Source organism: Balearica regulorum, chromosome 1 (assembly GCF_011004875.1).
Source record: "Balearica regulorum gibbericeps isolate bBalReg1 chromosome 1, bBalReg1.pri, whole genome shotgun sequence".
In the NCBI taxonomy this organism is placed as follows: Eukaryota; Metazoa; Chordata; class Aves; order Gruiformes; family Gruidae; genus Balearica; species Balearica regulorum.
Window position 1 is genome coordinate 11381976 of NC_046184.1, and position 18946 is coordinate 11400921.

At 37.1% G+C, this 18946-nt stretch overlaps 1 protein-coding gene across 8 annotated transcripts in view; it reads left to right on the forward strand.

Annotated features, from left to right (window-relative positions):
- CACNA2D1 (calcium voltage-gated channel auxiliary subunit alpha2delta 1) overlaps window positions 1-18946 on the forward strand; it is a 419572-nt gene that overhangs the window by 319555 nt on the left and 81071 nt on the right. For all 8 annotated transcript variants that reach the window (XR_012838476.1, XM_075771894.1, XM_075772138.1 and 5 more), the window contains exon 11: window positions 13971-14129. Coding sequence is in view for 7 of the 8 variants with exons in the window: in XM_075771894.1 (XP_075628009.1) it covers window positions 13971-14129 (159 nt within the window). In the remaining variant the exon portion in view is untranslated. The remainder of the gene's footprint in view (window positions 1-13970; window positions 14130-18946) is intronic.

Consider the following 18946-nt stretch of genomic DNA (forward strand, 5'->3'; position numbering starts at 1 on the left):
TGGTTCTTGAAAACATGTTCTCACAATCCTGAGTGAGTCATCTCAGAAGCTGGATTTCAGACATACTCTACCACTCACAGAATTTGACCTTTTTTTGGCTGTTCTGGAGTTCATAAATAAATAGACTGATAACTGATTAGATCACTGCTGAGCAGTGCTGTCGCTGGGGAAAACTCTTGCATCCAAAGACTCTCAAAGCTGTCAGATAAAAGCACTGCAAGAATCACTACTTGAAGCCCAATACATTTGAATGGCACATAAATAGTTAATATGCCTCAATAAATTGCAAGGAAAGATTCTTGTTGTCTTTATATCCATATTTAATGTTTTACTGGAAGATGCACTTTAAGCAAACATCTATCACTAACCATAATTGTTAAAGTCTCTTACAGAATAACCAACGGAATTTTAAGGACCAGTGTTGTGTGGGTGGCGAGACAGTATGCAAGAGGTCAGATTAGAGTATCTCATTGCCCCTTTTAGCCTTGAATCAAGAATACATAAAGGTTTTGGTTGGTTGTTTTTTATTTTTGTTTTGTTCTGCTGACTTAAATGTTTATCCGAAGTAGCTGTTCATCATCCTCTTTAGTTACTAATGGACTGGAAAGTACTTCATCATCCTTGTGTGATACGATTACTTTAGCCTTTATCTTTGTAAACGGGGAATATTTACCAAGTACTTATTTCTTTTCTGTTTATCCTAAACAGTTTAGCCATATCTATCTAGCAACAGATGTGTTCAGTAGTTAGGCTTTCTCTTATCCCTACTGTACTTAAAAATTCCTTGCTATCTTCAGTTTAACCAGCCCTATAATAACGTCTGTGCAATGAGACAGAACAGCAAATGCTTATATAAAACAGACATATAGAGAATAGTCCATGATAAAGAGGTGAAAATAAAGTGTTACTTTGCTGTCCTGGTGATAATAGTCCCTATGGTACTTGCTTACTGTTTTGTTTTAATATCCGGGTTAAAACAATACGCCAGTATGTAAAACCAATATAACGCAAAACCCATGGTGATGTTAGTGCAGGATCAAGTCTACTTTCTTTGAGAATTACAGCTAGCACCAGGACTGTCACCAAAAGCCAAGCTGCCACGTTCAGCTCAGAGCTGTGCTCAAGCTAGTAAGCCTTTGTAAAAGTACAGCCATCCAGATCCCATGCAGAAGCTACTCATGTTTGTATTCAAAGGCCATCTAGCCATACTGATACATTGCTAGGGAATTTGGAAAGAAAGCATGTCTTTCAACATTTTTTTCTGGATTTCTTATTTAAACTGGGCTTTATATAGCTACAAATAAACTTGAGAAACCTTTAGAAGATGAAGGTATTTTTCTTCTACAGTTACAAAATAATAACCGAGCCATCTGAGTTTAGGGATTTGTTTGTTTCCACATATATTATTTTACCTGTTAGGGGAAAGCATATCATGCCAGGTTCAACACCCTAAGAGAGGTGAGGCTGCCGCAGCTCCGTGCCCCAGGTCCAACCAGTAGTGAGGCTGAAAATGTATTCCCAGTGGGTGCATGCGCACTGAGCACATGTATATACCACATAACGTATATTCATGTGTATGCATACATACCAGGCTAGGCACACAGGTAACACAGAGAAATGCAGAGCACTTGTGAACAGAGGCAGCACCAACAGCCTCATGCCTCTCCCCTCTCTGCCTGACCTGTATGGAAGTCCGCTGGTGAGAATTACCTGTCTGTCTGTGAATGTGTGCGTGTGGGTACTGAGCGGCTGGGCTCAGACACTCCATCTCCCTAGCAGCTGTCCCTAGATCCCAGTCTGCCCCGTTGCTGCCACCTAGACGTACAAGTCCCCAAGGCCACAACCCCACTCCAGTTGCTGGCAGAGATCATCTCATGTACACATGCAGAGTTGTCGAGGTCTTCCTTGGTCCCAGTAGCCAACCCCCCACTGTAACCTCACCCGTAGAGACACAACACACACGTTTCACTACTGGAGACCCCCAGAACCAGCACCTGGCGCTCGTTCCAGGTGCTGGTACCAGGGACACATGGGTCCCTGTGACCCACAGTCCCACTCCAACGGCTGATGCTGAAGACACTCCAGTCTCTCCAGCTGCTGCACCATGAACACACGAGCCCTGCAACCCATGGTCTGACTCCGGTTGCTGCACTCACACCCCCATGCACAGACACATATGCAGAATAGAGAGTCCCTCACCCAAGCAAAGAGGTAGAAATGGTTATTAAGAAGGCAGGACAGACCGTGCTGATGAGATGCAGTACGTGGCCAGACAAACATACCGACCAGCAAACTATTTACATGGGACCAGCAATGTTTCCCCTTACCCCTCTATTTTCCCCCACTTGTCTGTCCCCAAATCACCTAAATCCATCCCTTTCCTCATTCTGGTTCTTCCCTTCAATATTCCATAGTAAGTACTGTGCAATCCTGAAATACTCTTCCCCTGCATCCTATGATGATTCCCCTACAACCTCCGTGAGTCCAGGAGTTATTGTATTATAAATTATTGCCTAGGCCCTAGTTAGGTGTGGGGAATAAATAACACCTCCAGAGGACAAGTCATCCTGACTATCTTGAGGACAAATTACAGCCAGGAGCTGCTTGTCTGTCTCCACTGGCTGTAGGGAGAGCCCGGCCCACTGTCTTGGACTGGGATCCCGACTGAAAAATCACTGAAATGAGATGAGCTGAATCATCCTACCTCTGCTCAGCTGAGACTGCAAAAGGGAGTCAGTGGGAATAAAAATAACAAGCACGTTGGGGTTTTTTAGACCTTTTTCTTTTTTTCTTCTCGTGTGTTACTGTTTGCTTTAACATATCAGATAATTTTTTACTGTTGTGTTATTAACTTTAGTTTGCTGTAGAAGGAAAATGTTCAAAAGGTATGTAAGAGAGAAAAAAGAAATGGAAATAGTTGGAAAAGGAATAGGAGAAATCTTTAAACAAGATCTGTTTCATTTTAGATCTGTCACAAAGTGTTAATTCTAGGGAACAGAGTACTTGAGTGCATGAAGAGCCAGAGGGAATGGAAATTAGAAGCTGAAATTCTACATTAGGATGTCAGGAGTGAGGATGTTGCTGGAAACTGTACATTTATTATGGTACAGTATAGCTGGCAATTCCAGATGACTAGAAAAGTCACCTCCATTCCCACTTTGAGGGATTGCTTTGGGCATCAATACAGATTTTTATTGTCTCCTCTTATAGTTGTCAAATGTCAGGAAGTCAGCCTTCTAACAGCACATGGCACGGGCTTCTCTGATTTCTAGAATAAATCCTAGCTCTCTACTATATTAGTAGTATTTAAAATGTGTAGGTTAGTGGTATATAAAATAAGATAATAGCTTTACCTCATGGTTCCACTGGTTAATAAGTCTGTTGACTATTTCCGGTTTCTTAATTTTTAGTAAAGAACAGATCTTACTAAAGAGATCCCTGTTTCATCAGACAGTCCTGCGAGTTTTTGTGGCAGGTCAGATACTGGACAAAAAAGTGCATTTCTGAGTCAGCTTTCCAACTAGGAGACAATTATTAGGGGGTGCTGTGACAGTATAATTAAAAATTTTTGGTGGATGAACAGTGTCTCGAACAATGAATTTATTCCTTACCAGTTCTGAGGAGGCTGGGCTGGGCTGGCTTTAATGATTCTGCTGGGGAAAGATGACTCACCATGTGAATGAAAAAGGAAGAAAATGCAGGCTGTCCCTAAGGTTTGGGACAGGCTGGGGACTATTTGTTCTATTGTTCCCCTTTTTTGATATATTTTCTATAAAAGTCATCTGTTGGGTTGGTGAAAATTTTAAGATGTATGCGGCAAGATGTTAGTTTGGTGTGAATCTAAAGGATCTCTTAGGCAAAACGTGAATAAAATACTCACAGACTTCTCAAGTCTTGCGCTTTCCAAGACTCGTGCTTTCCAAGACTCACACTTTTCCCGGCTGTCTGACACTTCCCTGCCTTAGCGGCAGCATCTCACGTCAGCAGTGTGCTGCCGCAGCCTCCTTACTGCTCGCGAACCCCAGGCACGTTGCTCTGCCCTGCAAGGGGGACAGGCGCATTGAAGTCATCTGTGGGAATACGGAGGTGACATTGTAGCCTCCTGCTGTCCCCCAGTTATGTGGCCAGATGCTGAAAAGTGTGTCTATCTTGTAATTTGGTGCACTGCCTAAACATTCATCTTGCTTTTGATGCCCGGAGTAGCAACCTCACATACCCAGTGAATTTACAGATAACAGTTTAATACTCAAACTTATCTCTGGTGACCAGTGATAGGACATGAGGACATGAGTGAAGCTGGCAAGTTTAGTTTGGACATTAGGAAAAGGTCCTTTACCAAGAGGGGTGGTCAGTTACCGGAACAGGCTCCCCAGGGAAGTGGTGATGGCAACAAGCCCGTCAGAGTTCAAGGAGTGTCTGGACAACACTCTTAGTTGTATGGTTTAATTTTAGGTAGTCCTGTGAGGAGCGGGGAGTTGGACTTGATGATCCTTATGGGTCCCTTCCAACTTGAGATATTCTACGATTCGTCTTTTTGGCCAAGAGTGTTTTGTGTTCTAACCAACTTGAATTTGACTAAAGATTTCCCCAGCCAAATGATAATTTAAAAAAGTCTACAAGATAATTTTCTAGAAAGTGTCATCTCGTTAGAGCTCTGGAGTGTACGTGGGCAGCAGTGCCATACAGTGCAGACTACAGGAGTGCAGCACTCCAGTGGTGCCGTAGTGCAGATCAGCCAGCTTTCTCTGGGAGACGCTCAAGTTTACAGTACTGAATTTTTCAGCAGAATTCAGAAATTCATGATCTTCAGTACATGCTAACTTAGCCACAGCATCATGAAATGACCATAAATGTGTTCATCCTGCTGAGCTAATTCATCTTTCAGCCTAAGCTGACGTTCTTTGTTGTACCTCTGAGATTCGCAGCACAGCACCTTACTTTATAGTCTGAACATTAATCTTTTTGTACTCAGTGGGAGCTTTGCATTGTTTTATGTGCAGATAATCATATTGGTTAGAAAGGTTAACGAAGTTAACTAAGAGCAGATTTTTGGCCCAGTATTTGGTCCTTTCCCAAATATTTATCTCATATTATGCTACGACATTTTTTTCAGCAGATATTTAGTGATCTAACAGTTTTATTGTTATTGAATGCTACTACCACTAATCCATCAAGAGCCCTTTCAGAAGCTTAGTATTAAGCACTTTTGCACCATACATATGCTGTCTATAATACATATATACATTTCACAATGAAAAGAAATGTGATGCATTTAAAATTTCAAGAAATGCCAGTAGTGTAAATTGACATATAATCCTAACGTTATTTCATCCTATACTTGCGGTGCAATTTAAGACATGCAGGAATGCTCTTTCTGAGTACAAGAATAAGATTTTTACATTTTCTCTACAATGTATATGTAGGATTGTATTGTATACCTGAAGACTATCTCCACGCAAGTCCTAATATAGGAGAAAACAGTTATTCTATAGCAAGATATGAATGCCGAACTTTAACACCACGTATTGTTTTTTGGCATGTCAAATTACAAACCTTTATTGCTTGAACTGCCTCAAATTTTCTGTGTACTGAGATCTACATGGGAATAAAACTTTGCAAATTGCTTTCTTACTATTCTCTAAATGGGTTCTGATAAATATTTATAATATCTTCTCACTGCTGAAATATAGATTGTAACTGGCCTTATTCAGGATTCAGTTATTCTTGGGATTAACCCTAAAATCCTATTACCAAGCCTAAAGCAGCAGGCAAAAAAGGAAAAGAAAGCAGCAAAGCTGGATTTAGCTACAAGACGAAAGCCTGCTGAAATCAGATCTATTTCACTATTGCTCATTTAATATGTATAGATACAACTGGGTCACCAAGCTGATTTAGCCATGAGGTAGAAGTAGCATAGCAACAAACCTCAGCAGATTGAAAGCCAGCAGCGGTAGTATCTGATTAGGTCTTCAGCAAGCTGACTATATTTTTCTCAATTTTCAGTATTCCCAGAGTGATGTTTCTGATTTATTCTGCTATCATGATCTTGGTATTTTAAATGTATAAGTTTTGTCTTGTAGCAAGTTGAAGTGTAGGAATTACTGCTTTGTTCAAGTTTATATGATTTTCTATAAAAGGTAAGTATTTCTGAATATTTAAAAACATACAATATACATACAGGCAGGTTCTCATTTAATGATAGAAGTTTTGAATAGGTAGGTTTTTAGGGCTTTTTTAGCTTTTCGTTTGGGACTTTTAACTTAGAAGTGTAATTTCAGGACATTCTGATTAAACATACTATGTTGAATCAGTAGATGTTAGGAAACTAACTGGGGTAAGTGAAGAATTGGGAGGTAGCAGGTAAGGATGCTTGGGACAATCTGAATTTTTACTTAGGTTTGGTATTAAACAATATTCAGTAAGAATGTTATCGCTTTTACAGATTTTGGAGATGTAGAAATACTTTTAGGTAGGAGGTTGGTTGAGAACTGTTAACTTTTACAGTTTTTCTATTTGAGTATTGTAAACATGGTTTGTAAAGCTGTTGGAAATTGAGCTGCTTGTTTTGGTCATATGGGTCATTTGTATGGAAAAAATAGATTGTCATCCTCCTGGAGCTGGGATCTCTTGTGTTCAACATGTGGAAATTTTTCTTTAAAGAGGAAGTTTGGATTTTAATATTCCTGCTACTTCACTCATTTGGCACACAAGAGTACTTAATTATTTTAGCTGTAATGAGAAATTTACGCCATTCACAGAAGGCACCAACGACCTCCAGCAGAAGTGTAAAATTTCCCATGTCAAGAGAACACTTGTGAGGCCAGTTCAACTTTTTTTGTTTTAGTGCCACCTAGTGACCAAAACCCGAAAAAGTTTTTTAAAGTTTCTTTAGGTTTTGATTTGTTTCTGTTGTTGCATTTTCCATTAATGAGATGATTTACAAAGATTTTGTGTTTTTCGGATTGAATTGCAGAGCTACAACGCCTTTCCTCAATATCTTTTGCTAAGGATTTACATGCGCTTACTGCTATCCGTCTTGAGAATTGTGCCTTTCCTCAGTGGATTAGTGCTTTGTCCAGATAGCATCTGATAAATGTTGACTGAAGCTTGCTTTCTTGATCATGTCATAAAAACAATTAAGCACATACCTATACCTAAATATATTTTTAATAAATATGTAGACACACATATGTATGAAGACATCAGATACAGCAGGGGAAAAAAAAAAAATTATTGACTGTCAGAAACAGTAATAAGCACTTTCTGATCAAGATAAATTAATGCTCCAAGGTATTACTCTTTAATCCTTTATATGATTTCATCTTATGCTGCTGTTTTTGATGCCTGCTTGTTTTACTAGCATTACATATAATGTGAATTCTAAGACAGTGCAACAAAGGGAATGCTTTGGGTTTCCTTTCATAAAAGAAGCAGGATCAATTGAAATGTTTTATTTGTATTTAAATAACCTTCTATGCTTGCCAAAAGAATGATTGACATTGGCTTTCAGATTTATACTCCTTATGCCGCTCAGGAGACGGAGATATATTTAGATATATAGAGAGGGATAGATGGATATACAGAAGAGAATTTGAAACATTCGTCAGTTTATGCATTGCCTGTGAAATCAGAGATTTTTCTCTCGCAGTGCTGTAGTCTTCAGAATGAATGGCATTAGCTATGTGTGCATTTTGAAGAAGTTTAAGTGATGACCTGTTTATGAGAATTCATGCTTTAAGAATTTGTGCCCTATTGGACCTTGCGGTTTAAATGGCATATAGCAAAATAACTAATATCAAGTTAAAGGGCAAATATGACGATCTCGAGTTGGTTGCACAAAGGAAAGGGAAAAAGCATATTCTGGTGCTCTCGTAGTAGGGAATTGAGAGTAAAGCTTCTGGCCATGTCTTTGCCTCGGATTTACTTGTTTTCCTCCCTGTTGCTTCCCTTTTCTCACCAACAAAATGAGAACAGTTCTGAGCTATTTCACAAGGATTCCGAGATGCACAGTAGTCTTTGAGGTGTGTGTGATGCTAAAGTGTGGATGTCCCTGGGAGTTATACGCTATGTGATACTTGCTAAAGCTTGTCAAGTGGAGAGAGGTTGGCTGGCATCTGCAGAAGGCAGGTTTATCAAAAAATGTCCCAATAGACAAGCCAGTTTGTATCTGTTCAGCAGGTAATATATTGAACCAAATGCAGTTTTTAGGAAAAAAACCCACAACAAACAAACATGTTTTTTTCCTCATCTGTTTTGTTTGCTGTGTTTTCCCAGACTGCTTGATAACTTTGATCTTTCTACTTATCTGTCTCAAATGTTTTCCAGTCCCTGTATAACCCACTTCTGAATACTGATCATTTCTTTCTTCATTTTGCAACCTTTTTCCATGAAGTTCCCCCCCCCCCCCCTTCTTTTGTCTTACACCTGTTCGTAGGGTCTCTTGTTATTCATTTTTTTGATCTGCCATCATATCCACAGAGTACTTAGAGTGGAAACAGATACTGGAAATAAATCAACATCTCTCTTTCACTTCCCTTGAATCCTCCAATATCCTGGTGTAGGTGTAGGAGTTTTAATAATTTTAAAGAAGGATGCACTTATTAACAGCAGGTTGAAACTCTGGAAAAGAGGCAGCTTTTAGCAATGCATAACTAACTATTCTGGAATCAGGAGAAAGTTTGAGAGCGCCAACCCTTTCTCTTGTCCATCAGTGTAACTCTTGGGGCACTGTGGATTGCGGAGGTCCATGTGTCCGGAGGAGCCTACAGGAAAATAAAGACAAAGTCCTTGTAAGGCTGTCAGATTAGTATTTCTGTTTCTGACCTTCTCCAGAATGACAAGGTTCAAGCAGCACTAAACTCAAAATCCTTTGGTCAGAGTTTCATGTAAAGTTGAATTGATTAACTTATCTTTCCAGTTATTGAGTTGCCCCATATATGGCCAAAAATTATACTGGTGATTTGAGGTCAACTAGATGAAGTTCTCTAACACTCTTAGTGGCCCAGTAACATGCTTGGGTATTTCTGCCCAAACCTGTGAATAGGAGTTCTTCATTTCCTGAGGATTCTTCTGGGAGATCCCAAAGGCAGAGGCTGTGAAAGGATATAAATACAATAGTGAGAAATAATCTAGTGAAAAATACATCTAGATCCTATACCTTGCTATATAATTACAAGGCAAATTTAATTATACTAATATTTCATGATACTTAAAAAAAAAAAAAAAAAACCCAAAAAAAAACCCAACAAACCAAAAAACCGCTAAGGTTATCCAGTTTCCCATGATTTCCAAGTATTTTGCTTCAAGGCTCTTATTTTAGCTTAGATAAGGAATAAGCTTTTTATACAGTTGAAAAAGTAGAAGCTGTCACTGGTAGTGACATACTGTATAGATTGGCTTTAACTTTCAACAATTGAATGGTTTGCCTCCAAATGTCATTTGTTGTTTTGTAAGTGACTCACTGAGCCCTCGGCGTCATACACAACTTCCATTTATTTTCTATTTACCACGGTAGCATTTTTGTGACATATGTTTATCTTTACTGTAGTAATTATGGGGAAATGCCAGTCTGATAAATACCCAACCGACATGTTTCAGATAGATACATTGAGAGTATTTTATTCAATAAAGTAGGGATTGTAATTGCTTTAATTTTACAGCTTTGATAGGATTTCATTTTGTAAGAACATGGACATTCTGAAGTGACAGCTGTTTTCTGAAATCTTGCGTGTTCTTTCTTCCAGTTAAATACTAAGTGGTTGAGTATATTGTTAACTGGTTTTCTAGAACTCATCCCAACTTAAATGAGCATTATTATGGTACTTAGGAGACAGGTAATATGACCAGTAATCACTAAAGGCTTATTGCAAGTATTTTGGCTCTTGATATCTCAATGTGTGAAACATTCTAATGCCATTATTGCTATGATATTTCAGATGAGCGTAGCTGAAAGCTGGTTCAGTTTGGCTAATTCAAAGTTATGAATGGTCCTGGTATTTGTCACATGGTCACCTGATTAAAGAGCAATATTATTTTGGTGTTATGAAAAGCCAGTTTTAAGGGCAATCTGAGGTCTTTTACATTTGAAATCCTTCAGTCACTTCAGTATTTTACTGGAGTTCAAATTAATTAAATGTAGCCCTGAATTTTGTTCCTGTCTTTGGACATTTTTATCAGTCACATTTCGACCTTCAGACTTGCCTTCTCCTCCTAGCAAACAGGTAAACGTTCCTTTTGGAGGATTGCTGCTCCTTCTACTGATTCCTTTAGCTAATCAAAAACTCTTCTCATCTGCTTTGTTGACTGCTCTTAACATTAATGTTGACTGATGTATTTGAAAACAGCTGGCTCATTTATTTTCTTAATTAAATTACAGCATTTTCAGACTTTGGTTGATGTAACTCTCCATTCTCCCAATGTGTTATTTCTCTCCTTCATTTTACATCAGCATTTGTCAATCTACAGATGCAGATATTTTGACCTTGACTCTGTGTTCATTTACATCATGTGTAGGTATAGTACAGTACAGTTTACTTGTTACCGGCTTAAACAATTTGAGCAAATATTCCCGCCAACTTTTAAAATGTCATTTTTGTATCCATAATTACCAACCCATATGCTAGATACCTGACCTTCATAGAAATAATTATCCTGATACATCTGCAGGACTGCTAGCAAGCAATTTAGATTTGCAGTTTAATGTTAGTGGCATTTCTGGGAGAAATTTTCACTTGTCACTAAATTTTCACTTGAACACCTAAGTCGCTGTTTGCTATAGCCCAAGACTATAAGATTGAATTTATGGTTACTTTTATATTAGCTTACTCAATGATTTGCATGTAATGTTACTGATGAAGCAGACTACTGTTTTCACTCTACTTTTTCAGATGAAATTGGCTTTTGTAGAGCAGAGATACCTACTAGATAGTGTTTTTCTTTTACTTTCCAAGTACAAGATCTATACTCATCCCATCTCACAATCAGAATTAATTTTCAGACTTTGTCTTTTTAAAATTACTTTATGTCGGTAATTTTCCCTTCATGGCTACAAAATTTGGTCAAGGCAAGCTGAAATAATTCCACAGCACATTACTGGTTTCACTCCCACGTGGTTAACGTACCTAATAATCATCGAGTGATTTATTGGTTACTTCTGTAAGAAACTTCTATAAGAAGCACCACCGAGTGTATCCGTGTTTTGCATCAAAGTGAATTGATTACAGTTGTGTGATCATCTCATGGTTTTGTGAATAAAAATCACCACGTGATATTGAGGGGAAATGGAAAAATGAATGACCATAATTTGTTTGAGTCTGGGGAAATAACTTTTATAAAAGATAATGGCTTTAAAATCACACAATAGAAATGTTAGGGTTCAGCTGGGAGTCTTACCTTTTAATCACAGCAGAAAATAATCTTTTCTGGGAAATATGAATACATTAAAGGAATATTCAAGCTGAAAATTTTGTTATATGTAATCCAATTCCCCGTGTTTATTTATTTTAAAGGTGACGTTTGCATTGTGATGCTGGGACAACTTGAAAATATTTTTATCTTCATTGTCTTATCCTGTTTTCATACTTTTGTTACTGTAAATAATTTAAATACATCATACTATATTTATAATTGTAGTATTCTATTAAAGCCTTGATAAAGAGAATATTACAAAAATAAATAAGTGACCTTTGTCATATTATTATATACAACTGACTCTTCTGTAGGATGCTTGGTCAAATATAATGCTGCATTTTTCAAAGTTAAAGCACTTGTTCATGCTTTTGCATGTTTTTTGGAAACATTCATCCCCTTGTGATCCATTGGGAACTGCATATTGATAGAAAGGGAGATGGAAAACTTTGCATAAAGTCATTTGAGAATAACTTGCTCCCGCAGATTTTAATTGCCATGGGATCAGAGATATAAAATTGGGACAGATTAATAACTGTCCTTATTAATTAGAAAGACATATGAAGATTCTTATATGGGCAGTGAATATCCCTGCCTAGAAGAATCAATACAATTTTTTTAGCGAATACATGAAAACAGCAGTTATACCATAAAAACAGTATCAGTATCTCACCAAAAGACAGTATTAACTCATTGGGAATGCACAAAAATAAGCTCCCTGGAAAAATAAATGCAAGATGGCAAGCTATTCAGTTAGTTGTGTACTACTTAATACTTGACATAAAAGTAGTGGGTTTTCTTGTACATACCTGCAGGAGTGGCTTGTGATATAATATATTAGAAGATGAGGCAGGCAAATACACGCTTTAAAGTCTCTAGTTCTTGGCACACTTTGACACATGCATTTTACAAGAATGAAAGATTACATGTGGAACCATAAGTTGGAATCCAGCATAGCAAATGCTCTCAGAATAGTGCCTGGATTTGCTCACTTTCAGCCCAAACCCCCACAGTTGCAGCTCTGTGGCTATTTTCAAGAAGGATCTGGAACAAAATAGGCTAAGCCTTCTGCTGAGGATGATGCCTTTCTCTGTCAGTCCTTTCTGCCATAAGCTGCACTATATTTGCTGTTATACGTTTGCTCCTGCTAAGTTGATAGCAGAAGTCTCATTGATTAAAGTCAATGTTTGATTAAAATTGCTGGTAGTTCATAGTTTGGTAGGTCCTAAGGGGAGGGAGCATGCGTCTAATTCCAGGATATGGAAAAGTCTGCGTACCTCCTAAACATCCTATTAACTTGAATTGAATTATTATGCATTATTAAAAATGGTTTGATATTATCAATCCCTTCATCCTTTTAAGTTCTGTTCATTGCAAGTGTTCTACAATTACAGCGCAAGTTGGTGGTTGGAGCTGATAGCAGTTCTCTCTGTACTTTGAGCCTGGCACTTAGTGATTTATTTTAGACATGCAAGTAGTCTGAGCAGTTATTGAAATCTCTGGCCTTATTTACCTTATCTTCTATACAGTACCATTGTACTAATTAGCAGTATTGAGATTTAAGCCAACAAGGCCTGATTTTTAAGTTATTTTAAGGCTTTGCATCAGGTTGACAGCATAAAATTACATTTACATTTACTTTCACTGAAGACCCTTAATCAGGAAGAGACATAATAATCTGTTTTCAGCTGAAAAGTAAATTAAGATGTCTGGATTTTAGTGCCTTTACTGAGATGGAGTATTACAGAATTTTCTGGACATCTTATTTGCCAGTGAGAAAAAAAGGCTCACACAAGAAATCTGGATAGATAAAACAGTTTAAAAATTGGCCAAGACAATAGTTTTAGTAATATTAGTCAAGAGTATCTTAAATGAAAATGACTGTGTTGTAGTTAAAAGGATACTGACATTCAAATAGGTTATGTGCGGAAATACGCACTTTCATTCAAGACTACAGTTCAAATTGTACATTCTGCAGCATTGCTTGTCTCATCTTTGACTTTAGGTAGATGGATAGAGGTAGCTAAAAAGAGTGCTGCTGCTGGTTAAAGCAACTCTTCTGTGCTTCCTTTGTCCCAAGAGTGTATTTTGGTTTCTATAAGGTATATGTACTAATCGATTATGATCTGCAAGTTTCACTGAAAAACAGCAGACTAATATGTGGGATATGGAAGTCACCCGATAATCCAACCAATATTTTTAAGTGATTTTAAAAAGTAAAATAAATATTTCCCACATTTTTTATTTCCCTAATTCTGCATTTCTCAGTTTGATTTCATTGTATGAGTTTGACACAAAATTTGTGGCAATTTTTCCACTATAGTAGAGGTTTTTTGGTTGTAACAAAGAATGAAGCACCAAATACCTTTCTTTTTTTTTCCAATATATTTATTGCCCAATTTCAAAATATCCAGACACTGTTGGACATTCTCAATATAGTGGAAATGAAAATCCAGGTGTGACATGCTTTACCTCCTAGATCAAGCAAACATTAGCCTTTACTACTACAGTATCTAGAAAAGACAATTAACTGTCTTTAATACTATTTCTAATTTATTTTACAGTTTAACAATAATGCCCAGAACGTCAGTTGCTTTAATCATCTTGTCCAAGCTAATGTGAGGAACAAGAAGAAGCTGAAAGAAGCTGTCTATAAAATCTCTGCTAAAGGAATTACAGATTACAAAAAAGGCTTTAGCTATGCTTTTGAACAACTGCTGAACGTAAGTATGAAAGTCATTTCTCTCTGCTGTAAAGTGAAGGAGAACTGAAACATTCAGATGGCCACTGCATGCTCCTCCGCTCTGTAACTAAGTGGTAGAAGTGCAAACCTTTATTTAGCAAGTAAATTTATCCCAATAACATGTTTTTTTTCTTTGCAATCCCCCAGCAGGTTGCTAAGATTTGAGAAGAAAATTGGTTTCCAGTGTGCTGTACTGTTTTTCCTTCATTCATTCATTTAGTTTTTTGTTTAATGTGATTCTCAGTTGGCACATAGCTGTGGCAGTGGTTAATTTGCAGGTAATTTTAAAATAGAAGGCTCTATGTTACAGTGTTGTTGTTTCAATTTTACCACAGGATCTCCTAGCAGTGTTTAGTTAATTCATACAATTCATACTTATTACAAGTCATAAATTACAAGTCGACCATGGCTTGAGCAGGACAGAAGGGAGCAAATGACTTAGTTAATAGAGGAATATCAGGCACCTGAGAGTATTCTAATTCTTTTCTCTTTCTCATGTACAAAAAGAATAATTTCCTCAAAAATGAAATGCATTTTTTTATGTTTTAATTACATCATACTTTCTAATTTGCACCCAAGCACTAGCTTTCTGAGAGTAATGGTTGCCATTTACCACAAATGCTGGGGGTTTATTAGTAATTTTTTTAATAGTTCATTTAGTTTAAATTTTTTTTCCTACTTTTCACCTTCATAAAGGCTGTGTATTGGATCTTCACCTTAGTGTAAATAAAGCTATATCAATTTACAGCAGTTAAGGATCTAGCTTAACAAATATCAAGTGTATTCTTTTTATTACTATTTTTTTAATATAACTGTGATGTCTCTCAGTGTACAATCTTTATTTTTTTCCCCCCAGTGTGCCAGATTTTGGACTTCAGGGCACTTTACGGTCATTATATATGTAGCTTAGGGCTAGAGCTGGTTGAAAAATTTCTAACATTCTTAAATTTTGTTGAAGGAAAAGAAAATACAATGTTTTCAAGGATATTTTCTTAGTAGATTACTATTTAGGTTAGCAGAGGGGTTTGGTGGGGAGATGATTGGGTGCCCTCTGCTGATGGTTATATAAAACTGCAAACAGTATTTTAAAGGCGATTGGACTTTTTCAGACCAGGCTGGAGAGCATTTCCCCTTTTTCTGCATTGGTGCCATCTCATGCAGAGGAAATCAGGAAGACACGAGACATTTTGCCAAATAAGTTCTTCATAACGTTTATAGTTGATTAACATTAGGTATTACATTTGGTGCAGCACCAGATACGTACTTTGTGTACAGGCAGTATTCAGAAGACCTGAATGCAGGGGAAGCCTCAAAGTGGTCTTGTTTGTAGGACTAAAAAAATTGCTTAAAAAAATAATTGGAGATAAGTCTCATAGTGGGAGCGTCTCTCTTGTAACTGGAGGCAGAGGTGTGATTAGCCTCACATAATCTCTGCAAGCCTGTAAATTATGGCTGGATATTGTGGATGTCTATATCAAAGGAAATAAAGAAATTGCACTAGGTTATAGAAATACAGTCATCCTCTCCAGATACCCATTTGGCAGGAAGAGTAAAGGGCTGGTGATGGAGTTAGCACTAGACTCTGGTGACAAAACAATATAATAGCATGGTATAATACAGGCTTAAACAAATAATAAAAAATATGCTTTGGGATAATTTCCAGTTGTATATTTATGAATTCAAACAGTCCAATTGCTTTAAGGTTCATGGAAATGGAATATTTTTTAACAGCTCAAATTTTCATAATAATGTTTTGGGTACTCTTTCTTGATGACAGTTATTTCAAACAATTTTCCTGAATACCAAAGTAATATTTCACTTATGCCATGAAAAAATTACTGTCTCATGTGTTGCTAGATGGAAATAGACACTTTAGGTTTTTTTCAACATACTAATTCAATTGATTATCAATAATCTGGATTCTATCATTTTTATGCAGTATTTTCTCATTATTTGTTATATTAACTTTCTATTTCTTTGAAAATAATAATACTTCAGCTTCAGAAATTCAGGAGGGTTCCCTTTCCCACCCCCACACACACCCACCCACCCCATACCATAATAACTATGATTTGTCAAAAAAAGTTATCCTGAAATCATCTCTTCTTGAGTAGCTGATTTTTGGTTTGGTTTACCTTTTCCTTCCTCAGTGGCATGAAACTCGTAATGAAAAATGCTTTCCTAAAGTCTCCTGTCACGAGGTATAATCCCAGCCTGCCACTGAATAAGTTATTTTTAGGGATATGACACTTGTATAAACCAAAAGCAATTTTAGGTGCAGTATAGAATGGATCATGGCTTGCTTGCTTGTTTGAAAGAAAAAGAGGAAAAAAAAAAAAGACCTTTATCAAGTGCGAGAGAGAGCTAAAAATGAATACATAGACTCAGTTTCAACTTGTATTGTTCTGTGGTTTAAGCTAAGAAACCAGTTTTTTGTCCTGGGGAAGCTATTGTATGGGCAACACATTCCTCTTCAGCTGTGGTCTGTGATCGGAGGGCAGAGCCATCCATTGGACTGCTGAGGCAAACTGTTCAGAAAAATTATGAAATTACTGCATCAGCCTTGCAAAATCACTTATATTCACTCCCTGAGCCAGTATCTCTCTAGCTCTGTGCAAACAGGGGGAAAACAAGGTGTGTCGTAAAGGTAAATCTGCCTTCCCCTTGGTCCCTTGTACAAGACTGATGTGTTAATCCAATTCATCAGGATACAAAGTTTTTATGGTGAGAAAATGTCATATGATATGACCTTATTCATGTTCATATTTCCATTATTGTTTGGAATTTTTTTCCATGACATGACTTCAGTCTCTAAATAGTGTAGTGTAAGTAAATGCTTCTGTAAGTACTAGGAGATAAAGAGAAAACACCACATTTTTCTGATACTGTATGAGCATATGCTAAGTAAGCCACTAGAAAAATCCTGATTTAGTTAAATAAAGACTAACTCAAGTTCACATTGCTCATAATAGCACTCATTTTAAAATTAATAGAAACGTTTTATAATATAACCAGGCTTTGGTCCCCTTCCCTGTCATCACTTTGGTTTGCTTATGATTTTATTTTGTCTCATATATTAATTCACTGTAAATGTAGGTGAGTTTCTTTATTTATGAAGTATCCAACTCTACTTTTATTACTTTTTTAATATCTAAAAGATTGCAGCCCAAAGCAGTATCTTGTAGGTTATATTTCACAAGCAAAAAATGGTCGTAAATTATTTAATTCCAAATGAAACACAGTGTGCTGATGAGATTGGAGAGAACGTATTGATTTCAAGATTTTTTTTATTTGCTGCTACATGTTAAAAAAAATCTTTGGACTTGTATTTTTTCCAGATGATTAAATAAGCAGTTATTAATGGAATATTGAGCTACCAATACTAATCATCTCTGAGGAATATTTATTCATCTGTAAATATAGTGATTGCAAATCAAGTGTTTGCATTGTAGTTTTATGGGAGCATTGTAGAACTGTGGAGCTGCAATACTGAGGATTATTCGCTGATGTTTGAGGGCTGGCTTTGGTGTTTCGGTCTCTTTATTGCAAAAGAACAAGGAAATAAATCAGAGCGTAGGACGAAAAGTAAGGAAAGGGAGAGGGATCATCTCACCCGGCCAGGCGGGTGAAAGTCCCTAGCTAGTCACAAAGACCAAAGCAAGGGAGAACTAGGTGCTTAGTAGGGATGAGCCTCCTATTTCTTCTCCTGACTGTATAGTAAATTCATACAGCAATATTCAGGCTTGTGGAAGGGGAAGATGAATTTATTTTACTGAATCTCTGAGGGTTTTACTCTGTCACATCCAACTACTCAGAAGTACTGAGATGTGTCTGACTAGGACCATTCGTACGCAACACAGAGGACAAGGAATGCTGGCTGTAGAATTCGTGAACAGTTTGCTTAGCCTAGATTCTTAACTTTTAGGGAATAAGGAAAGAAGATGAATGCCGAAGGAGGAGCCTTTGGCTCTTTTCATAAGGAGCCAAAATTCCTATTCATGTCTCTATTGTTCTGGCTGTGAAACAATGTTTTTATTCCTTTGCACAACACGCTGTGTTTTTCTCAGTAGCTTTATTAGTTACTTTGACTGCTGAATTAGGAGTCAGAGGGGCTTCTTCTCAATTCTCTCTGTTCCAGGCTTGCTCTCCAAAAATAATAGAACATACTCCATTCTTTACCTCTGAGTTACAATCTAATTAGAAAAGCAGGTGATGGAGAGATCTTGCCATATCTTGGCTGCGATATATTATATAAACCTGATTCTAAAATACTTTTCTAAAGGTTAGCTATTCATTTCAGTGTATTAGAAAATAATAATAAAAAACCAGGAAAGAATTAAAGAAGTAGAAGATGGAGCTTATTTTAAGACAATTTGACCAAAAAAAAAAAAAAAAAAGCAAATGCAAAAATATTTCTAAGTTTATAAGGTAGAATTTTTAGATGTACTTATAAGATGCCCAAATTACCGGACTTACATTTAAGTGGTTAGTGAGCTTGATAGTTTCTGTGAATAGGAGTCCAGTAGGAAAAAAAATAGTATTCCATAATTCATTAGAAAGTCATTGTTCCCAACTTTCCACAAGGAGAGTAAGGACAAGAAAAAAGGTAAGGATGAGAAAAGAGAAGAGTAAGAATATTTAGAGGCCCTCACTGTACAAGTCTCATGCAGAACATCTGTAGAGGAATGTTGTGGGGTTGATGTGCTGGGTATGAGGTGAGAGGAACCACCAGATCCCCATTTCCCTGTGTTGGGCCACATCTGAAATGAGTTATATGTAACTCTTATTTTATTTTAA